The sequence below is a fragment of the Mandrillus leucophaeus genome, unplaced genomic scaffold (genome assembly GCF_000951045.1).
Source record: "Mandrillus leucophaeus isolate KB7577 unplaced genomic scaffold, Mleu.le_1.0 Scaffold1032, whole genome shotgun sequence".
NCBI classification, from domain to species: domain Eukaryota; kingdom Metazoa; phylum Chordata; class Mammalia; order Primates; family Cercopithecidae; genus Mandrillus; species Mandrillus leucophaeus.
In genome coordinates, this window is record NW_012098455.1 from 890,763 (window position 1) to 915,113 (window position 24,351).

Below are 24,351 nucleotides of genomic sequence, written 5' to 3' on the forward strand. Positions count from 1 at the left end.
ACACACATATATATATTTTTGTCCCATTCCCTTCTGTGGGAATTTTTCATATTCTGGTTCCAAATCCTTGGTTTAGAATTATGTCATAGAAAGTGAGAAAGATAAAGATGAAGTCATTTTCAAACAAAAACCTGGAGGTGAATGTTTATAGCAGTTCTTTTCATAATTGCCAAAACCTGGAAACAACCCACTTGTCTGTCTCTCAATGCGCAAATAGTTAATCAAACTGTGATACATCCATGCTATGGAATACTACTGTGCACTAAAAAGAACAAACAATTTACCCATACAGCATGGATGAATCTCAGAGGCATTATGCTAAGTGCAAGAAGCCAGTCTTGAAAGGTTACCTGCTGTGTGATTCCCTTTACATGACATTCGCAAAAAGACAAAGTCATAGCGATGGGGAATGCATCAGTGGTTGCCGTGGGTTTGATGGAGTGACAAGAGGTTAGACTAAAAAAGGGTAACACAAAGAAATTTCACTGGGGGAGGGATGTTTAAACCATTCTGTGTCTTGATTACAGTAGTAGTCACACACACCTCTATTAATTTGCCAAAACTCATGTGGCTATGGACCAAAAAGAGTGAATTTTACTGTTTGTAAATAAAAAATGAATTTTAAAAAATTATTAAAACATCAGTACGTGTCAGTAACATATACAAATTCTATTTCTATTTGTACTTTTTTTTTTTTTCCGAGATAGAGTCTTGCTCTGTCGGTGGAGTGCAGTGGTACAATCTTGGCTCACTGTAACTTCTGCCTCCCTGGTTCAAGCAATTCTGCCTCAGCCTCCCGAGTAGCTGGGATTACAGGCGTGTGCCACCATGCCCGGCTGATTTTTGTATTTTTGGTAGAGATGGGGTTTCAGCATGTTGACCAGGCTGGTCTCGAACTCCTGACCTCAGGTGATCTGCCCACCTCGGCCTCCCAAAGTGCTGATTACAGGTGTGAGCCACCTTGCGCAGCCTATACATATTTAAGTATGTTAATATTTACTGCATATTTGTTCACATGCTTCTAAGTTTTTAGAATGCACTTTATTGCTCTGAATTTATGAAGCTTGCATTGGTAATGAGTTATTGAAGAAATACCTTTTCTGTTCCCCTGTAGGCCTTCGTGGTGCAATGGCATTTGCCTTGGCCATTCGAGATACTGCCACTTATGCACGGCAAATGATGTTCAGCACCACGCTTCTGATTGTGTTTTTTACCGTGTGGGTATTTGGAGGTGGCACCACTGCAATGCTGTCATGCTTGCATATCAGGTAAGTACTAACTGGAGACCTAATTTTAAGATTAAATTTTAATGTGGTTTATTTTTCTGCCCATTTTCAAGTTTTAAGCTTTGGTGAATCTGTAATGTTTAATTTTTTCCTTTTAAAAAATATGTAGTATGTAGTACAGAAAAAGGAAAATATATACGCAAAAGAAAAATTCATTGTTAACACTTTGAGGGATATCTTTCCAGACCTTTTGCTATATATGATATGTATTTTTGACAAAAAGGGGCAATACTAAAGGTACTCTTGTAGCCTGATTTTTGAATGTAAAATAGCATGGACATTTACATTGTAAATATGTTTACATCATTGTTTTAATGGCTGCATATATCCTGATTTATTTACTCAAATCCCTGTTGTTGGGCTTTTGTATTGTTTCTAGGATTTTGCTATTACCATTACAATTTGAGGATTTTGCTATTACTATTACCATTAACAGTGTGAACATTCTTAAATGTATACACCACTGTGTACTTGTTTGATTATTTCTTTGCATGTCTAGAAATGAAATTGCTTGCTCAAAAGGATATGTATATATTTAAGGCTTTTGATCAGTATCACCAGGTCAGATAAAAAATTTGCCTTCTACCTGCAATGTATGAGACAGTGCAGTTTACCCCAACCCTAATCACTACTAGATATTATCATTTTTCTCATCAGCACTGTTTTTAACCTAACAATCCAAAGCCAAGATCGTGAGGTCTTAGTCTTGAATGTGTACCAGTTAATGTATTCAATTTGAAAGCTCCCTTGTATCTCAAGAGTTCTGCATCTGTTTCCATGGATACAGCAGCCTATGCTGCTAAAGCCTTTGTAGATTTTAGTTCTGTGTTTGGCTGAAACTTCATAGACATTAAGAGCGACCAAGCTTCCCGAATACATAGGGCTCATTAGAGAAAACAGTATTTCACACTTTATAGATCCTGTCCTCCAGTTTTTAAATTCTATTATGCCTTTTTAAAAACATTTTAAAAACCAACCAGCCCTAAATCACACTTTGAATGTTGTTGTTATTGTCTTAATTTCTCTTTACTATTCAAATCCCTTATAATTTCTGTGCTTTTATTGTGCATAGTACAAAATACACAATATTCTTATAACCTTAATTACTACTTTAGGGAGGACCTGGCATTTATTGAACACTTACTATGTGCTGGGCATTGTGTTAAGTACATTTTACATATTTATCCAAACGTGATAACTCCATTTCACAAGTGATGAAATAGAGGCTTAGAAAGGTTCTGAGTTGTTCAGGGTCATCTGGATAATTAAATGGCAGGCAGAGGAGCCTCCAGTCTTTCTTAATTTCTTTTAGAAATTAATTTCATCAAACAATGGGCATGGTACATTTTGAAAGGACACAGTTCCTTTCTTTTCTCAAGAGCTTGTAGATGAAGACTTTCCCTCATTTTCCTAAGGATAACAAAATTAAATGTAAGAACAAACCAAACAAAATATCTATGCTTACCATCTTCCCAAAAAGAAAAGACAAAAAAAAAAAAAATACCTACTCACACAAAATTTAATCTACATCACTAGCTGTCAAAGCTCTTTGGCAGCATAGTGCCTGTCCTGTAACAGTTTGTCACTTAATTATAATATTGTCTTATAGTCTTAGGTTACTTCTTATTGTTTTCTTGTTTTATTGGTATTATTCTTGGCCTGTTCGTGAACAGGGGCTGTATTTTAAGCTTCTCTTTCCTCCCCCCAAATTTGTCTAGTACAGTTTTAAGGGCACTGCTAAGTCCTGAAAGTTTAAGATTCATGCAGACTTAGGACTTGGCTTTGACTTCTTGCCCCTTCATTGACGAATTCTGTGATCTTAGGCAAGTTCTTTAACCTTTTAAAGCCTCAGTTTCCTCATCTGTAACATGTATGTTATAGTACCTACCTCCTTGGGTTGTTGTAAGGATTCAGTGAGCTAGTATCTGTAAAGTTCTTAGCACAGCATTTCAAATATACCTTTTATTCATTCATTTGATAAACATTTACAGAACACCAGCCATGTGCCGGGCACTGTAGGTTACAACTCAGTGGTTCTTTTTTTTTTTTTTTTTTTTTGGAGACAGAGTCTTGCTTTGTTGCTCAGGCTGGAGTGCAGTGGTGCAATCTTGGCTCATTGCAACCTCCACTTCCCAGGTTCAAGCAGTTCTCCTCCCTCAGTCTCCTAAGTAGCTGGGACTACATGCGTGCACCACCACGCCTGGTTAATTTTTGTATTTTTAGTAGAGATGGGATTTCACCATGTTGGCCAGGCTGGTCTCAAACTCCTGACCTCAAGTGATTTGCCTGCCTCAGTGTCGGGATTACAGGTATGAGCCACCTCGCCCAGCCTCAGTGCTTCTTAAGGATACTTTTGCCCCCCTCCCCGCAAGGGACATTTGGCACTTTATGGAGACATTTTTGGTTGTCACAACTGGAAGAGGGAGCTGCTGCTGGCATCTAGTGAGTAGAGGCCAAGGATGCTGCTTAACATGCTACAATGCATAGGACAGGCTCCTCACCAACCCTCACCACCTGCCAACAGAGAATTATCTAGGCCAGAATATCAGTAATGCTAGGGTTAAGAAATCCTACTCTAGAGAAGCACAGTGATCATAATAGGATAGAGAAGGTTCCTAGACTCATAACATCTAAACTTTAGTGAGAGAAGACAGACAATAAACTAGTAACACATAAATGAACCTGACAACTGTAGATGATATTAAATGCTATGATGGGAATCGGGCAAGGTACTGTGATAGTGACTGGGGATGGGTATGTATTTTATACAGGGAGGCCAGGGACGGTTTCTCTAAGAGGTTACGTTTGAGTTCAGTCTTACCTGCGTGACTAGATGTTGCCAGTTAAACAGTTATCAGGAAGAAGAGCAGTCTAGGCAGTGGGAAGAGCAAGTTACAGAAGTCGTGAGGCAGGGGCAAACTTGGCCTGTTGAATGAACAGGAAAAAAGCTCTCATGGCTGGAGTATAGTGACTGAAGGGTAGGTAGGAAGTGAGGTTGGCAAGATCCTATGAAAGCAGAGGTCTGCCAACTTTTACTGTCAAGGGCCAGAGAGTAAATATGTCAGGCTTTAGAGGCCACACAGTCTGTCTCAGCTACTCAACTCTAGTGTAAAAGCAGCCCTAGACAATACGTAAATCAATTGGCATGGTTGTATCCCAGTAAAACTTTATTATTTACAAAACAGAAGAGGTACTGGTGTGGCCTGTAGGCTGTAGTTTGTGGACCCCTAATACAAAGTTTTGTGGAACATGGTAAGGGATATGGATTTTAAAATACAATTGGAAATCCTGGAGGATTTTAAAGCAAGGGAGTGACATGAAGTCATTTACAGTGTAAAAGGTTCACTTTAGCTGTCATGTGGACAGTGGATCCTCAGTAAATTTGAAACAGCCAGCTATTCCCATGTCCTTTCACATAGTTTGTGACAGTCACATTTGGCTCTCTATCATTTACTACACATCCTTTGCACTTCTGTGTCTCTGAGCCTTTGCTCATACTGTTCCCTCTGCCTGGAATGCTCTTTCGCTGTTAGTAAATGACACAGCTCAAGTGCCACCTCCTTTTCCCCCTGTTCTTTTCCCTCAGAACCACTCTTCTGTTGGTGCAACATTGGGCCTCTCCAATTGTAGAACTTATTTTATTCAGTCTTGTAATAATATTGTTATAAGAGCTACCACTTAGTGTTAATGTTTCAGATACTCTTTTAAAACCTTTTCATACATTTTTTCATTAAATCCTTGCAGCAACTCTGTGTGGTGGATATTAGCCTCATTTTCCAGGTGATAAAGTGATGATTTATAGGACTGTATCACTTGACTGAGTTAACACAGCTAGAAAGCAGCCAAGTCCAGATTTGAAGCCAGAGCTCCCTGATAGAAGCCCTTAGGGATTATGCCCTAGTTGTGTCGGTTTCCCCCACTAGTCTGTGAGTTCCTTGATGGCAGGGGCCATGTTTAATTCATTTCTATGCCCTGTGCCTAGTACAGTGCCTGGCAAATAATAAGTGCTCTATAAATGTTTATTACATTGACTTAGCTTCTGATAATGTACCCTCTGAGTATTGCAAGTGTGCTATCTTCAAGACCACTAGATGTCACTCAAGATGCATAAATGTGGTTAGAGTCTAATGTGACTGAGAAGATGTTAAACAGCTCCTGGCCATTTTAACAAAGGAAAAATGAGCCATTCTTTGAATTATGAATCTGGTCATAGCGATCTGTTTTCAAGTCCTTGACCATGATTCCCTTGCTTTCCAGATGCAGCCTTGCATCATTTTCTCCCTTCAGTGTTATTTGTGTTCTGGGATGCTACTGCTACAGCTTCTAGTACTGCTTTTTTTTTCTGTGTTGTCTGTAGTAGTTAATTTAATCAATAAACATTTGAGCACCTATTGTGTGTCAGGTACTGTGCTAGACTCTGGGCATACAGAGATGAATTGAGACATGGCCTTTACCCTCAAGGAGCTCACAGTCTTTTTGGGGAGACTGACAGGTAAATAACTATACTCTACTGTGCTAAGTATCATAACAAAGGACTGTAGAAAGTGCTGCAGATGCACAGAGGAAAAAATGATTCTGCTTGAAGGGGTCATAGAAAGGTTACTTTGGAACTTGAAAAACACGTTAAAAATGAGGGAAAGCACATTGCAGCTGGAGAGAACAGCATGAGCAATGGCATGGGAGGCTCAGGAGAAGACGGATTTGGGGAGAAGAGCAGGCAGGTATGGCTAGAATGGGGCATGTAGAAGAGAATGATGGAAAATGAGGATGGAAAAGTAGATTGGAGTGGGGTGAGGATGCTAGTTTGTAGAGCGTCTTGAATGCCCCACAAAGGACTTCAGACTTGACCCTCTGGGTTGTAAGCCACTCTCAGAGTCCTTTGTCAAGGGAGTAACACAGCAAGCTCTATGCTGGCGACAGCTGACTCTCAGGGAGAGCCTGGCAGCTGAAAAAGCTTCCATGACAGAGCCCATGAGCCTCAGAATGAGGGCTGCCCTTGAGCAGTTGGGATGGACAGGAGAGAAGACTTGAGAGAGCATTTAGAGGAGGAGTGAACAGAGTTGGTGAGTGCCCGTGTTTAGGGAATAGAGAGAAGCCAGAGAACTTTGTAATGAAGCTTTTCCCTGGGATACAGAAAGCAGGAATTTTAACCAGATAAAAAAAGAATTGTGAAGAAGCAAGGCTAATGTCTATCCATTAGCCTATGAAAAACCTGTAATTGGACCCTCTCTTCAGTCATCGAAACAGAATGTTGCCATGAGAGCTGCGAGGTGAATTGCACTATGCCAGCCCTGTTTTTGGAGCTACCCAGTAATTCTTATTTAGCAACTGGGGCAGTGCTGCTCTCTCTGATTCTGCTTCGAATGGACCTATATTCAGAGAAGAAAATGCTGTTTTTTTCTGAAACTGGTAAGTAAGATTGCAGGAAGAGAATCATGGGTACACCCTGCTTGCCTTAGAATCCAAGCTGTTGCTAAGGAAAGTGGCAGGAGCCAAAAATCTGCATCAACAGCCATAGAGAAGCAAGAAAACATTAACCATTCCATAGCAGCTTCTGTGTTGAGAAAAGTGGTTGCCTGACAATGTACATGTGTGAGTAGACCATTTTTTGGCTTCCAAATCTCATTTGCTCTTTGTGTTTCTCCTTTAGGGTTGGTGTTGATTCAGACCAAGAACACTTGGTAAATATGCGTTTTTGTTGTTCCTGGCATTTCTATCAAATGTGCAGTCATTTGGAAAGAAAACAACCTACTGTAAACTTCATCCTTCTATTTAGATCCTGTCCTCTTTGCCTCAGCTTTTAACTGACATCATTCCTGGCTTTTCTCACTGCTCCATAGAGACAAAACCAAGTTTGCCACAGTGTCATAGTGTGTGGTTATCAAGGGCGACAGCTTTCATGTCTCTGGGCCATCCCGCCTGGGCTTTTGCCCCAGAGGAGAGCAGTCTCTTAAGGACTTCTGGGTTTTCGAGTGACTCCTCTGGCACGGGGAGGCTTTTTCCACTTTTGTTTGCGCATGAAGCCTTGTCTCTGATGTAAGCCCCACTCCAGCTGCTCTTCCTGTGTACTTTCAAATTGGATGACCAGCAGCTGCCCTAGAGAACTGCCTAGAAGCTTTTGAGTCTTCAACCAGTCTTCCCTGCCTGCTCAGGGGAACGCACTTTCTTACCTTGCCCCTCAGCCTTGGCCACGTTTCCTTGCTTCCTTCCTTCTGTTGTGTCAGTTTCTCAGTTGTTGCTATGAACTTGAGCCCGTTGGACTGAATGCATTGTAACTCGCTGCCCTCTCTAGACTGACCACCCTTGTCTGGTATTTTCCATCTGTTTTTCAATCGCTTCTGAGCACCATTGAATATATGCCTCCATATAGACATTAGATGAGAAATCACAGAAATTAGATTTTTGAACATGGAAAGCATCTCTTTCAAAACAGTTTTTTTCTTGTCTGAAACAAACCCCAGTCAGTATATTTGTCTTCAGGGTGAGGTTAAAAAAAACATTTGTCAGATTCATTTCCTAAATGCTAATTTTGTTAGCTGTTGAGTGATGAGTGTGAATGTATGTATGAGATATAGTAAGTACTCGCCTCTTGTGATCAGATCCTTAAAGTAGAATTCCATGGGCTTGACATACTTGTAAAAACCAAGCTGGATAAATTCCCATGATGCCAGGCTCCTGGGGTAATGTCCAAGGAGTAATAACTCCTCAGTGCCTTCTCCCTGTGTCAAAACAAGAATAAAGTTAATCATGCCGTTCAAAAGACAAATGCTCGATCGCTCTCTGTACAAGTCTCCACCAGCTGTGTCACCTCTGTAACCACAGAGGAGAAATGGAAAAGGAGTGACAGGGAGAGAGCCAGGTAGGTGAGTGCCAGTCATGACATACAGAACAAAGAACTGTTTTTTTTCCCTTACCTTCAAAACTCTACGGCTGGGCCTGGCATGGTGGCTCATGCCTGTAATCCCAGCATATTGGGAGGCCAAGGTGGGTGAATCACCTGAGGTCAGGAGTTTGAGACCAGCAGGGCCAACATGGCGAGTCAGGAGTTCGAGACCAGCCTGGCCAACATGGCAAAACCCTGTCTCTGCTAAAAATACAGAAATTAGCTGGGCGTGGTGGTGGGTGCTACTCAGGAAACTGAGGCAGGAGAATCACTTCAACCCGGGAGGTGGAGGTTACAGTGAGCTGAGATCGTGCCACTGTACTCCAACCTGGGCAACAGTGCGAGAGACTGTCTCGAAAAACAAAATTAAAAGAAAACAAAAACCCTGTGGCTGTCTTGGTTATATTGTTTCTTTAATATTTTGAATGTCCACCAGAAAGCGCAGAGGAACATTATACTAAGTGTGGAGTGTGTGGGGGTGGGATGTACAGGTGTTCATGTGGTGAGGGATGGTGAAATGTTGCTTTTCAAGAGGTGGAGGCACACAAAGATACTTCTAATGATGTGAAAGGAATTGCAGGTGTTCTTCAGCTTTTGTAAGCCCATACAGTGTTTCCAAACATTTTTGTGTTGTGTATAAGTTGATATATGACACATGACACGTTGAGGGAGAGAGAAATTTATTTTGAGCATTAGCAATGACAGGAAGAAACCAAAACCCAGAATCTAAACTCTATGCTTGCTTGCTTGCTTGCTTATTTGTTTATTTACTTACTGAGATGAAGTTTCACTCTGTCGGCCATGCTAGAGTGCAGTGGCACGATCTCAGCTTACTGCAACCTCCACCTCCCGGATTCAGGCAATTCTCTTGCCTCACCCTTCCAGGTAGCTGAGACTATAGGTGCCTGCCACCATGCCTGGCTCATTTTTTTGGTGTGTTTTTCGTAGAGATGGGGTTTTGCCATGTTGGTCAGGCTGGACTCGAACTCCTGACCTCAAGCGATACACCCGCCTCGGCTTCCCAAAGTGTTGGGATTACAGGCATGAGCCACTGTGTCTGGCCTAAATTATGTGCTTTTAGAAAAGAAGATTATGGAACCATAGAACATGAGCACGGGAAAGGACCTTCAGGATTCTCTAAACCTCATCATGTTTTTATACATAAAGAAATTCGAGCCCAGAGAGAGAAAGGGACTTCCTTAAACTACTTAATGTCAATAAGCTGGGACTGGAAGCAGATTGCCTAACTGCCCAACTGCTGACTGCACCACATTACAAATAAAGACACAGTTTATATTTTTGGAAACTTTTAGGAGAGGCCTACTTGCTGTGTTAGTTTCTCCTCCTGGCTGGTCAGGCTTACCATGGAATTTCAGTACTTGTTTTTATTTTGCTAATGTTTCAAGAATATAGTAGCAACTTTGAAGTTGCTAGTTACTTTCGAGATCCATGACAACTCCCAAATACAGGGATGTTGATGTGATGTTTTCTAAGGTGCTATTACTTTGAGAGTTAAATCTTTCAGGTTCAGTACATGAATTATTCCACATTGATTTTTTTTTTCTTTTTTTCTTTTTTTTTGAGATGGAGTCTCGCTCTGTCACCCAGACTGGAGTGCGGTGGCACGATCTCAGCTCACTGCAACCTCCACCTCCTGGGTTCAAGTGAACCTCCTGCCTCAGCCTCCTGAGTAGCTGGGATTACAGGTGCGCCCCACCACCCCCAGCTAGTTTTTGTATTTTTAGTAGAGACGGGGTTTCACCATATTGGTCAGGCTGGTCTCGAACTCCTGATCTCATGATCTGCCCACCTCGACCTCCCAAAGTGCTGGGATTACAGGCGTACCCCACCACACCCGGCTAATTTTTGTATTTTTAGTAGAGATGGGGTTTCACCATGTTGGTCAGGCTGGTCTCAAACTCCTGATCTCGTGATCTGCCCGCCTCAGCCTCCCAAAGTGCTGGGATTACAGGCATGAGCCACCGCGCCCGGCCCCCACATGGATTTTTTTAAGTGAGAGTAGATTTGTAAATTAGCAAGCAGCCTGAGTAATGGAGGTGTTCAGAAAAACATTTCAATTTTTTATTCCAAAGCTTCAATATTCAAGCTATTACATTTCTAATATTACCCTTGTTGCAGAGTGTCTTATAGCATAGTAGGCTCTATTTCTGATTCTCCAAAGGAATGGCTCTAAATAAATGTTCATATGTTTGTATAGATATTGATTTATGTATTATCTATCTGCAGGGTATTCCTGAAAATGAAAGGAGAACCACCAAAGCAGAGAGTGCTTGGCTTTTCCGGATGTGGTACAACTTTGATCATAAGTATCCTTAATTGAGAAAAAAAAAAAAGGATAGTGTGGACATAGATAATTACAGCTTAATGGAACAAATGTTTTGACTGTTCTCTTCCTGGAGCAGAATATAAAACCTACCTTTCATCTTTCCTTTCCCCATCAGTGCTGTGGAAAAGGAAACCCACACAGATAGATTCCTCTGCAAACCCATGAAACCATACGGACTGGTTATTTCAGAAGCTGGCTGTGTAAAGGGAACCAAAGCCCAAATGACATACTTTCTTTGATATATAGGTTTATTTATTGAGCAAACTTTAATATTTATTGTCCTTTAGCTAATTTAGCGAATCCCACGGAAGGTATTTCTTGGTTCTTGTCAGCGGACTTGGCAGGGTAAGAGAGGAAAGGCTTAGGGAAAAGCATGAGAATGAAATCAAAATGCGATAATGTTCGATACTGCGCTGTTCAGCAATACACTTTTTTTCCCCTGACCTTTCCAAAGACTAGGAGATTATCTCTATTCAGCATGCCATAGATAGCTAATGTTTTTGTTTGCCAGATTTCCTTGTTGCCCTGTTGTAAGTCTGTTTCATAGCTGGTAGTGTTGATATTCTATAACCTCTTTAAATCAGGGGTCCCCAACTCCCAGGCCACGGAGCAGTACTGATCCACACAGCAGGAGGTGAGCAATGGGCCAGTGAACATTACCGCCTGAGCTCCGCCTCCTGTCAGATTGGCAGCATTAGATTCTCACAGGAGCCCAAACCCTATTGTGAACTGCACATGCGAGGGATCTGGGTTACATACTCCTTATAAGAATCTAATGTCTGATGATGTGAGGTGGAACAGTTTTATCCCAAAACTGTTTGGTCCCCAGCCCCATCCATGGAAAAATTGTCTTCCACAAAACCGGTCCCTGGTGCCAAAAGGATTGGGGACCACTGCTTTAAATCATGCTTTTTAAACATTTTATCATTATTAAAATTAATTTCTTATTTGAAAATTCACCTAGCAAAAAGAGCCATGGAGTTCTTTCAGGCTCTGATTTATCTGATTCAAAACTTGGTTTATGTTCTACTGGAGCAAATTGGAGACAACCGTGTAAGAAATATGTCCTTGCTTTCAACTTTCTGATGAAAGCCTTGTATATTTAAGAAAAATCACTTGACGCTTAATGATTAGAAGCTACTACTTACCATGTTCTTTTTGGTAATTTTTGCATTCACTGTTTGCAAGTACTTCAAAATTAAATTATTGTATGGAAACAAGAATGCAAGCTTATCTGGGGTATTAAGACTCCCATTAGAGAAAGAGAGCCTGGCTCTTAAAATTTTTTAAAGATTATGTCATTACTTTTGGCTCCATTGTCAGGGTTTTGGATATAAGCCACTCCCATATCTCTTGGGACTTTTTCATCCCTCTAATTTAGCAGTAATTTTTTAGTGAGTTTTCTGCATAAAATGTTTTGTACATTTTCTGCATAATATATAAAACAATTCAATGATCCTAATGTTGAGAAAGAGTAGAATAATAGCTTATTCTTCTGTATATTTTATAGAAGTAAACACCAAGGCTTGTTTGACTCAGTACTGCCCTATTAAATCCTACTCAATGAAGACTTGATCATTTTAATACCTAGCACCCTGATATAATTAAATATTCCTTATTTTAGATTTCAGTTTATTTGTGTAGGCAAATGATTTGTTATAATTGAGATATAACTTGAATACAAGAAAGTACATGAATCTTAAGTGTACAGCTTAATGAATTTCAACCTGTGTCAACAACTGTGTGCCTTCATCCATATAAAGATATAAATGAACATTCTCTATCCTCCTCCACAAAGGGGTGACCATGATTCTGACTTTCATCAACACAGGTTAGTTTTACCTGATTTTGATCTTTATATATATGGATTCGTATATTAGGTATTCGTTTCTGTCTTGCTGCTTTCACTCGACATCTGTGTAATTTATCCATATTGTTTCATGTAACAGCAATTCATTCTTCTTTTATTGCTGTAGTAGGGTAGAGCTCTAGTAGGAATATACTACAGGATTTTTGTTTTTAACCAGTCTACTGTTAATAAATATTTGAGTTGTTTCTAGCTTTTGGCTATTATGAAAACCTGCATGAATATATATCTTTTGGTGGACATAAGCACTCATTTCTCTTGGGTATATACCAAGGAGTGCAAGGAGTGGAATTCAGGACAAGTATGTGTTTAAAGTTTTGTTTGTTTTGTTTTGTTTTGTTTTGGAAGTAGTGTCTGGCTCTGTTACCCAGGCTGGAATGCAGTGGCACAATCTTGGCTCACTGCAACCTCTGCCTCCCAGGCTCAAGTGATCCTCTAAACTCAGCCTCCTGGGTAGCTGGGACTCCTGGTGCATGTCATCACGCCCAGCTATTTTTTTTTTTTTTTTTTTAAATGTAGAGACAGGATTTCACCATGTTGCCCAGCCTGGCCTTTAACTCCGGGACTCAAGCGATCCACCCACCTTGGCCTCCCAAAGTGCTGGAATTATGGGAGTGAGCCACTTGCCCGGCCTGTTTAGCTTTAAAACAGACATTGCCAACCAGTTTTCCAGAGTGATTACAACCAGTTTAATTGGTTTTAACCAACTTGGTGACTTTATGATTATTTCCATCAGCAAAGTAAGGGAGTTTTATTTTTCAGTCTTTTAAATTTTAGCCATTTTGATGAGTGTGTAGTGATACCTCATATGGTTTAATTTGCATTTCTCTGATGACCAGTGAGGCTGAGCTCCTTTTCTTGTGTTTTGACCATTTAGATATCCTCTTTCGTGAAGTCTAAGTCTTTTGTCCATTGTTTAACTGAGTTGTTTTTTTCTCTCACTGATTTATAGTTTCTCTATATTCCTGAATTGGGATTTTTTGTTGTTGTTGTTGATTATTATATTTTCTCTTGGTAGCTTGCCTTTTCATTTTCTTAATCCTGCATTTAAGGAGTAGAAGTTCTTCAATTTAATGAAGTCTATTATATTTTGCTTATTTTTAGGATCAGTTCCCACTCTCACCCAGGCTGGAGTGGAGTGGTGCAATCATAGTTCACTGTAGCCCCAACCTCCTGGGCTCAGGTGATCCTCTTGCCTCAGCCTCCTGAGTAGCTAGGCCTACAGGTGCATGCTACCACACCCAGCTAGTTTGAAAAATTTTTTTATAGAGACAGGGTCTCACTTTGTTGCCCAAGCTAGAAGTCCATTTTATTCACCTTTTATGGTTAGAGTTTTCTGTGTCTTAAGAAAATCTTCCATATCCCAAGGTCATGAAGATATTTTCCTGTTTTCTTCTAGAAGTATGATTGCTTTAACTATCACATGTAAGTCTTTGATCCATCACAAATTCATTTTTGTGCATGATGAGAGATAGTGGGTCAAGATCTACTTTTTTCCATATGCATATCCAGTCGATGCAGCACCGTTTATTGAAAAATACCATCCTTACCCCACTGAATTGCAATACAACAAAGATTTGTTGAATAAGTGGAGATAAGTTTCTGGACTCTCTTTTTTATCCTGTTTCTCTATTTTTATATCAATACCACATTCTTTTAATTACTGTACTTTATAATAAGTCTTACTATCCAGTAGAGTAATTAAAATCTGGCTTTTTTCTTCTCCAGTATTGCCTTGGCTATTTTGGGTGCTTTGTGTTTTCCTTTAAATTTTAGAAACAGCTTGTCAAGTTGCACACGTGCACACACGTACACACACACACACACACAAAACTGCTGGCAAGTTTATTGGGTTTGTATTGAATCCATAAATGAATTTGTAGAGAAATGATATCATAACAATATTCAGACTCCATATCATAAACAGCATATTGCTCCATTCATTTAGGTCTTTTAAAATTTCTCTCATTAATGATTTGTACTTTTCAGTGCACAGCTTTTGTACATCTTTCATTAGATTTGTCCCTAAGTATTTGAAGTATTTGATCCTATTGCAAATGGTATTTATTCTATTTTATACTTGTTTGATGTAAATATATAGATTTAAATATATATATATATAGTTTGTTTGTTTGTTTTGTTTTGTTTTGAGACAGAGTCTCGCTCTGTCACCCAGATTGGAGTGCAGTGGCGCGATCTCGGCTCACTGCAACCTCTGCCTCCCAGGTTCAAGCGATTCTCCTGCCTCAGCCTCCCAAGTAGCTGGGACTACAGGCGCCTACCACCACGCCCAGCTAGGTTTTTGTATTTTTAATAGAGGCGGGGTTTCACCATGTTAGCCAGGATGGTCTCAATCTCCTGACCTCGTGATCTGCCCGCCTTGGCCTCCCAAAGTGCTGGGATTACAGGCGTGAGCCACCACGCCCGGCCTAAAATTTGATTTTATATATGGACCTTGAGTCCAGCAGTCTTGCTAAGTTCACTTATGATTTCTAATAGATTCTTTTTGGTCTTCTATATTCATAATTAAATGATCTATGAGTAATGATGTTTTTTTTTTTTTTCTTTTCCAATCCCTGTATTTCTTTTTTGTGTCTTTTTACATTGGCTTTTGTAGGGGACTTCTCCAGTGCAATGCTGAATATAAGTGATGATACTGGACGTTCTTATCTTATTCCTGACCTCAGAGGGAAATTTTTCAATATTTCACCATTAAGTACGATGTTAGCTGTACATTTTTGGATATATCCTTTAGCAGATTAAGAGCATTCTCTTTTATTTCTAGTCTGCTGAGAGTTTTTATCATGAGTTTTTGTCTGCTGAAAATTTTTAGTATCAGATGCTTTTTCTGCATCGAGATGATGATGTGTTTATATTTTTCTTCTTTAATCTGTTATTTTGATTTCCATTGATTGGTTGTTTTAATGCTAAACCAGCCTTGCATTGCTGGAACAAATTCCACTTGGTCATGATGTGTTATCCTTTGTGTATATCACTGGATTTAATTTGCTAATATTTTGCATCTGGTTTCTGTATCTATTTTTATGAACAATAATGGCTTGTGATTTTTTCTTATAGTGTCCTTGTTAGGTTTCTATAACAAGATTAAGCTGGCCTCATAAAATGAATTGGGAAGTATTCCTTCATTTTCTGTTCTCTGAAGGAGTGTTAAGATTAGTGGTTTTTGTTTGTTTGTTTTTTGGTTTTTTTTTAATGTTAGGAAAGTTTTACCAGTGAAGCCATTTGAGCCTGGAGCTTTTTGTAGGAAAAAGTTTTTAATTTCATTAATAAATACAGGACTATGTAGGTTTTCTTTTTTTTTCTTCTTCTTCTTCTTCTTCTTTTTTTTTTTTAAACCATTTGTCAACATCTGGCAAGTTTTGTTTTCTAAGGAATTTTTTCTTGTAGAGACAAACATCAAGACCTGTTAGCCTCAATACTACCCATTCAGTACCAGAAGATGAAGACCTGGTCATTTCTTTACCCAAAACACTAGTGGAATTCATCATTCCAGTTTTTTAGTGGCTTTGTGTTTGGCCAGATGTTTTATAAAGCATGTTTATATAGAGTGCTTTAATCTTTACTTATAATTTATTAATATGAGGATTCATGAAATTTTCTCTGACTTTCTCATTTTTAATTGAGAACCACCTTAGGTTCTCATTTTAGAAAATGAGGAGGGAGGGCATGGAGGCTCACGCCTGTAAACTCAACACTTTGGGAGGCTGAGGTGGGAGGATTGCTTGAGGCAGACTCAGCTCAAGACCAGGCCTAGCAACATAGTGAGACCCTGTCTTTGCAAAAATTAAATTAAAAAAAAATAGTTGGGCATTGTGGCATGTACCTGCTATTATCACCCACTGCACTCTAGCCTGGGTGACAGAGTGACAGTCTGTCTCAAAAAAAAAAAATAAGCAAATGAATAAACAAATAAAGTGAGGAATTTATGTGTCTGTATCATTTTCTCCTTTTTCTTGTGATTCCCTCTTTTTCCTTCTGTCATGTTTCTCATGTCTGTTTTTATTTTTTGGCAAATAAATGAATACTGAAATGAGGGCCTATGATAAAGGGCCTCATGATACATAGTTTTTTAAAATGTCTTGAGATTTGACTTGCCTTTCCTTCTTATAGCTTCCTAAGGAAGTCAGTCTGATACTGAAGTTTCAACTTATAGCATGCAGGAGGCCAGCTGAATTCACAATAAATGATGAAAAACATTTTATTACTATGTTCTGCTGGAACATTTAATTTCCTCTCTGGCCATTAACATTGTTTACTTTCTCCCTTATCTCCTTTAGTGCTCAATTTACAGTGATGTTCCTTTTGGTTTCAGTAAAATCAGAAAAGCAATGTGATGTGGTGGTAAGGGCACAAGATTTGAAATTCAGACCAATTTGGGCTAGCAGATTGGTCCCCGTTTACCTCATTGTGTGGCTTTAGGTAGGTCATTGACCTCTCTGAGCCTCAGTTTCCATATCTGTGAAGTGGAGATGATAAAATACCCCTTTGCTGTTTCACTGCCATGATGTGAGGAGGAAATGAGACCATAGACGTGAAAGCCCTTTGCTGTCCTCCGAAGTGGTTGCTACACCGTGATGGTGATTATTATCAGACGGATTGTTCTTTTAAATTTGTAAAGAAAGGACCACAGTTCTTCCTTAACCACCGCAGCTATCTGAAGCCTCTGCTGACTCACAGCGGGCCTCCGCTGACAACAACACTCCCTGCCTGCTGTGGACCCATCGCCAGGTGCCTCACCAGCCCCCAGGCTTACGAAGTAAGTCGGTTTTATCCAAAACTAAATTCTTCAGTAAGTTAAATTTATCTGCTCTGTGGATGAGTCACTGGTTTTATTTTATTTTGGTTTGGTTTTCTGCCTTTGAGGTATAAATTCCATGAGGGAATTTAAGCATATTTTGCTCAACCAGAAAATACACTGAAACCTATAAATATAATTCACAGCCTTTGAAAGAGCATTTGAAAACAGATATAGAATCGTGCCTCATCTTACTGTGGGTGATTTTAGTAAATAGTTCTATTTCCATGCTGGCTTTCATTTCTTTGCAGTATGTGTCCTGAGCTCAGTACTAAATGTGTATGCTTTCATCCACAAATGAGGGTTGTCTCAGTTACATTGAGAGGATTTTAAAACAATTTTGACATCCCTAAAGTGCAACAGATGGTCTATTATTTCACACCTCCCAACCTTTGGATGTTTGGGAAAGCTTATCTGCCTCTGTTCCACCTTGTTGGGACGCATGAACATATCTAGATAGAATCTGGATTCCATATTTTTTTTCCTTAGCTACCAAAATGTGATTGGTAATTTGATAAATATTGCTACTAAGAAAAAAAATAACAGAAATGCTAGCCAGCCTTTGTTTTTAAATGTGAGCATTTTTATTTTTCAATTTCTTTTTTAAAAACCTTCCATTCTGGCCAGGCGTGGTGACTCATGCCTGTAATCCCAGCACTTTGGGAGGCCTAGGTGGCGGATCACCTGAGGTCAGGAGTTCAAGACCAGACTGGTCAACGTGGCGAAACCCCATCTCTACCAAAATTACAAAAATTAGCTGGGCACAGTGGCGCGCGCCTGTAATCCCACCTACTCGGGAGGCTGAGGCAGGACAATTGCTTGAATTGGAGAGGTGGAGGTTGTGGTGAGCAGAGATCATGCCACTGCACTCCAGCCTAGGCGACAGAGTGAGACTCTATCCAAAAAAAAAAGAAGAAGAAGAAGAAAAAGCCTTCCATTCTAAACCAACCTTTCAGAAATAATCTATGACATCATATAGGCTCCCTTGTTAACAAAGCCCACCAGTTTTGACTACTCAGATGCAACACGCAGAACCTTGAGAGGGGAAGCTGTATAAGAAATGGACAGGAAAGAGTAGGCAGAGTAGGGGTGGCATCTGGGCCAGGGAGGAGCATCCTACGGCTTTGTGTTATGTCGAGTCAATGCATGTTTCTGACAGACTGTGCCCGTGAGATGGGGAGCACACCCCATGTTGCCCCTCCTCTCCCTTCCACATTGCCCAGGCTCCCCTCTCAAACATTGTCTGCATTTCCGCTATGCCCTGTTAACCCACATGACTGTGCAGAGAAGTCAGCCAGCTCTGTTGGTTCAGGCAGTGAAGCTTGGCTCTTGGATTCCAGAGACCCACTCGCCGTCACCAAAAGCCAGAAGAGGTCCACAACAACCCTGTGTCCTTGGAATGTAGCAAAACACAACAGGCTCCCTAGAGCAGCTGTAACAAAGTACCACAAACCGAATGGCTTAAACAATAGAAACTTATCATCTCTTAGTTCTGGAGGCTGAAATCCAAGGTCAAGTTGTTGGCAGGGTCAGTTCCTTCTAGGCTGTGAGGGAGAATCTGCTCCAGGCCTCTCTTCCAACTCCTGGTGGCTTCCTGGCGATCTTTGACCTTCCTTGACTTATAGATGCATCACTGTGTATCTCTACTTTCATCTTCACATGGGATTCTACCTGTGTGCGTACCTACCTCTGTGTCCAAATTCCTCCTATTCATAAGGACAGCAGTCATACTGAATCAGGGCCTACCTTATTTTAAACAAGACCCTATTTCCAAACAAGGTCACATTCACAGGTGCTGGGGGTTAGGACTTCAACATCTTTTGGTGGGGAGGGCGGGGGAGGATACAGTTTAACCCATAACAACCATCACACTTAATTTTTTTTTAGACAGAGTCTTGCTCTGTCACCCAGGCTGGAGTACAGTAGCGCAATCTTGGCTCACTGCAACCTCCACCTCTTGGGTTCAATGATTCTTATGCCTTAGCCTCCTAAGTAGCTGGGATTACAGGTGTGCACCACCACACCCAGCTCATTTTTCTGTATTTTTTAGTAGAGATGGGTTTCGCCATGTCAGCCAGGCTGGTCTTGAACTCCTGGCCTCAAGTGATCCACTCACCTTGACCTCCCAAAGTGCTAGGATTACAGTCATGAGCCACTGCACCTGGCCCAGACGTAATTTATATTATTTTTGTTAACTGCTTTTTTTAGTTATAAAACTAGCAAGCTCATGACCAAATATCCATGGAGTATGGAATGTACAAAGTGAAAAATCAAAGTTGCCTTCCTCCTACCTGCAGTCCTCGAGGCAGTCTTTATTATAGGCTCACTGTGGATACTTCCTGATATATTTTCTTGCAAATGAATATGTCTATATATGGCTTTGTTATTATTTTACACAAATGGGATTATAATAGGCATATTGTCCCATTACTTGCTTTTTTTTCAATTACTGATACATCATGGATACCTTTACATGTGAGTACAGTAAATGTCTTACCTTCTCTTTTCATGGCTACAAATTTCCATTTCATAGCTATAGCAAAATTCATTTCAGTCTCTTATGGATAGACATTTCAGTCATTTCCTTTTTTGCTATTATAAACAATACTTACAGTGAATATCCTTTTACATATAAACTTACCCAACTATGTAAAAGTATATAGAATAGATTTTAAAGGTAAAATCACTGAGTCAAAAGGCATGTGCATTTTACAATTTGATAGATATTGCCCCAAACCTCAAACTTAATAAAGATATTAGAAGGTGCTGAAGAGCCCCTGAGGACCTGTGAAGGAGCCACAGAGCTAGTGAGTATTGCTGAATTAAGTGATAGATACCGGTTAGATAGACTTACTGTCCTAAGTAGATTAGATAGGAAGGGATTTAGGCTGGTTGGTGGCTATGAATTTGTTTGTTTGTTTTTGAGATGGGTTCTGGCTGTGTTGCCCAGGTTAGCCTCAAACTTCTGGGCTCAAGCAGTCCTCCCGCCTTAGCCTCCCCAGTAGCTAGGACAATAGGCATGTGCCACCCGTACCCAGCCGTTTGTTTTTCAGTTCACACTTGTTTTGGCCTTTGAGTATTTGGGGAAATTTCTAGCAACAGCAGATTAAATTCCTTTTTAGATTTTGTCTAATAGTCTTCTCAGTCTATTTGACGGTCTTAGACAAATTCAAAATTTTCAGACAGACATGGGATTTAGGAATCTGGAGAATATACTTCCCTCAAGGAGCATTAATGACAGACTGTTTCATGCTAGATCAATGTGCATATTTAGAATGATCCTTTCTCTTTAAAGTCATTTAGAAAAAATGACTTCTTCTGTTTTTTAAAAGTAGTATGTACTCATTATAATACAATTTCAGATAATACAGAAACATAAAGAAGAAAAGACTTTTCTATGCACTCTTACTTACATTTTTTATTTGCCAAAATAGGACTATGTATTCCTGATACTTTTCCCTTTCGTAGAACCTTATTTAAGTATACTGTTTTGGCTGTAATATTTCCATGAGAACCCAAGCTGCTGTGGAGCTGCAGTGAGGGCTTGATAAGTTTCTCTGTGCCCCAAACTGTATTAGGTGGTTGGACCATGTAGCATTTACCCTGTGTCTTCACCACATGTGTATCGGTCTGCTCCCCTCACACACTAGACTGTAATCCTCTTGACGGCTCGATACACACACAGTTACAGCTCAAGGGTAAGTGCCACTACAGGGAGAGGGCCAAGTATAGGATGCCATGAAAGCACACAGGAAGGACACCTAACCTAGTCCTAGAAGCTCAAGGAAGACTTCAGAGCTAAAGTGATAAAAGGGTGTTAGTCATGTGAAAGGAAAGAGGGGTCATGTAGAAGGACCTGGAGGTAAGAGAAACCACGAGGAGTCTGGGCAGCTGTCAGCACTTCAGTCTGGCTGGCAGACAATAGGGCTGTTGGTGTGGGAGGGGCAGATTGTGGCAGGAGAGGAACTAAAGAGGCCAAGTCACGCTGTATTTTAAGCCAAGGTGTGGACTTTATACTTTATCCTGAGGGCAGTGGGCTACCACTTAAGGTTTTAAATAGGGAATCCTCTAAAATACTCCTGTTGGAAATGTCTCTTGAACTCAACAATTCTTAAATCTTACTTTGTTTGCATTTAGAACCAGGAACAGTTGAAAGATGATGATTCTGATCTTATTCTCAATGATGGTGATATCAGTTTGACATATGGAGATTCTACTGTGAACACTGAATCGGCCACATCCAGCGCTCCAAGGAGATTTATGGGAAACAGTTCTGAAGATGCCTTGGATCGGGAGCTTGCATTTGGGGACCATGAACTGGTCATTCGAGGAACACGCCTGGTTCTTCCAATGGATGATTCTGAACCCCCACTAAATTTGCTAGATAATACGAGACACGGTCCAGCCTAAGCTTACTAATACTCACTTAGTGATTTGTAAAATTTGCACATGTGATTGTGAAGAAATTTGTACTACCTAAAAGTCCCAGTGCATGTCTCTGAATGTGTAAGCTATATAAATGCTATTTATATGGCATAGAAAGAATATAAATATCCTGTACACGGCAGATTGTGAACAAACTATATTCCTTTAAGTTTTCCTGGTTGCACTCTGTAGACTGGATCTGTTTTAGAAAGTTACTTTCACAGTGATGTTATGTGTTCTGTTAGTTTTATGTCTCAGTTAAAGTACAAAAAGTGACGGATTTTCTCTTTCTTAAACTTACCTGACACTTAACCAGAGTACCAAGTTCTCGTGATGTGAATTAATTTTTTTGTGTGCTAGGGGAGGGAGAGTGAGGAGGGCATGTTAGTTCCTTGGGAACCCAGGGAGGAGAGGTTCCTTTATTGGGAAACTTGTTGATAGCTGCTGCCTTTGTCCTGACCGTTTTCTTTCCCTTTTCTCTGGTGGCCTGTTGTGGTGCAAGGAGCTGATGGCATTTGATCTTGCCCCATTCAGGTTGGGGAGTGAAGTGTGGGGACCCTTTTCCCCCGCTTGCTGTGAAAGCACAGATTCATTGACTAGAGTACACTGTTGTTCAGAAAAGAAGGCTGCAAATGACTTCTGAGACCTTATGTCTTTTCTTCCAGACCAAGACCATAGAAGGAGTAGCATCTAGCCGGCTTAGCCAAAGTACAGGTGTATTTAGTTCAGGGCACTTGATTTATATTTGGAGGGGCTGGGGTGGGCAGAGAGCAAGAGGCAAGTAAAGAGAATGATGGTTTCAGAGATCTCTCTTCCCAAATGTGTAAATATTCTATACCAGATAAGTTTAAATAAGAAATTTAATTGCTGCTTAATTTTTGATTATGTACTTTATCTGTATAGCAAGCTTTGTCGTCAGAAGTTTTTATATCAATTTAAATTGCTGCTCTTTAGCAGCCAAACAGGAGCAAAATGTAAAATTTTTGAACTTACTGTGTCTAATCATCATTTGTTAGTCTGTAGTTAATGTCAACAGTTAATTTATGAACCCACGATCGTTCCACACTACACCAAAGTCAGTCATAAGAGAAATCGAATATTCTGGGCATTGATTGCAGCAAGGTGGCTGCTTTGTGTGCAGGAGGTGTAGTAGTCTTCATTTTCACGGTACTTTTTAATATTAATTATCTAAGCTGCCATGCATTTTTTTTACAGTTTTCAAGGAAGAGCACAGAACAATTTCTCATTTCATATTTGGAGTATGAAAGTAGATTCTATTTTGTAAAGCTGATAATACCTAAAGGTGCATGGAATGCTTGGAAGAATACTTTTTGATGTTGATTTTGACCTGTTCGTGATTCAGAAGAAAAACAAACTGTTTTGGATTTTTTTCCCTCAGGTCTGAGTAGCATTGCCTTAAATCTTACCCAGTTAGAACATTGGTTTATTTACATGATGTTCAGATTTTCCAGTGAAAAATACCCTTCCGAACAAAACATGTACTTACTCTCCAAAAGGTATCTGTGCTATTACAAACACTCCTTGAGATTTTAAGGGAATTCTAATGTTGTACCCTTTCGTGGCAGCTTTGACTGTTGGCATAGCCATTTGTTATGTAGTGGTAGCGACTTTCCTGCTATGCAGGAATCCCTCCCATGAAGTGTATGTTTTACATGATGTGTGCCTCTTCACGCAGTAAATAGTTTCTTGTTAATGTATGTTCGAGGGGTTTGAACGTCAGTGTCATTTACCCACAAAGTTATTCAAGTTGTAAAAGGTTATACAATAATTTAACAACTACCTTTTTTTATTCTGTCGGGTTACTGACCTCACTTTATGTAAATACTTCGCATGACAAATTCAGTAACTCGTCTATTTCAGCATGCATAAGACTTTTCACTAGGGAAACTGATAAAGCTTGAGTCAAATAAATCTGCCTTCATACTTTATCAAGGGGAACCAAGCCTGCTGTGTTTAACATCAGCATCTGGAAGATTTTCCTCTCCTCTAATCTGTGTACACATCTCCAAGAAAGGAAGAAAAAACAAACTCTGCTCAGACGCCTATGAAACACCTGAATGAACTTTGATGAAGTCCAGTCTGAGTTACCATCATGCACAAGTAGAACTGCTCTTGGACTTGTTTTCCTGTTGTTTGTGGAACCTACACGTTTGAATGACTTGAACGTTGCATCTTTAAAGTTATTTTTTAAGATTTCTTGGCATTTATCCTAGTTGTCCGTGTTTGGCAATGTGCTGTTAAAGTAATAGACTTTTAATCTTTATGTATTTTTTTGTTTTCTCTGGAGTACTTGGACAGATGTTATAGTGGTTTCTTTTAGGAAAATCTGTCATTAAAAAAGTTATAGCCTTGCAAATAACCACTCACAGTATTTGAGTCACAGTTTATTCTAGTGAGACGTAAAGAGTGCTGACTTCATTTATTTTTCTACCTATATACCTACTGGAAAAGGGGAAGACTAATGTTTTCAAATAAACAAACAGAAACCTAACAGAACTTAACTTATGGGGTGGCAGATTTTTGGTGCTTACGTGTAAGGGTGGATTTATTTGCTTATGGTCACAATTGGACTCTTTAGGAAATGTGACTCAAAGCAGTCAAATTCCGTTACATGGATTTGTAGCCTGTTAGCTTAGTAATGGATAATGTTATGAAAATGCTGGTATGAGGAGAGAGAATTCTATATCCAGTTAGGTAGGAAGGCAG

At 39.9% G+C, this 24,351-nt stretch overlaps 1 protein-coding gene across 4 annotated transcripts in view; it reads left to right on the forward strand.

Annotated features, from left to right (window-relative positions):
- Positions 1-24,146, forward strand: part of SLC9A6 (solute carrier family 9, subfamily A (NHE6, cation proton antiporter 6), member 6) — a 62,751-nt gene extending 38,605 nt beyond the window's left edge. For 2 of the 4 annotated variants that reach the window (XM_011978459.1, XM_011978467.1), the window contains exons 12-16: positions 1,115-1,268; positions 6,937-6,967; positions 10,417-10,496; positions 17,055-17,160; positions 21,337-24,146. In XM_011978459.1, the coding sequence (XP_011833849.1) occupies positions 1,115-1,268; positions 6,937-6,967; positions 10,417-10,496; positions 17,055-17,160; positions 21,337-21,609 (644 nt within the window). In that variant the 3' untranslated portion in view covers positions 21,610-24,146. Of the gene's footprint in view, positions 1-1,114; positions 1,269-5,688; positions 5,779-6,936; positions 6,968-10,416; positions 10,497-17,054; positions 17,161-21,336 lie in introns of all 4 variants that reach the window. The other 2 variants (XM_011978451.1, XM_011978477.1) reach the window with 2 other exon arrangements.
- The last annotated feature ends 205 nt before the right edge of the window (positions 24,147-24,351 follow it).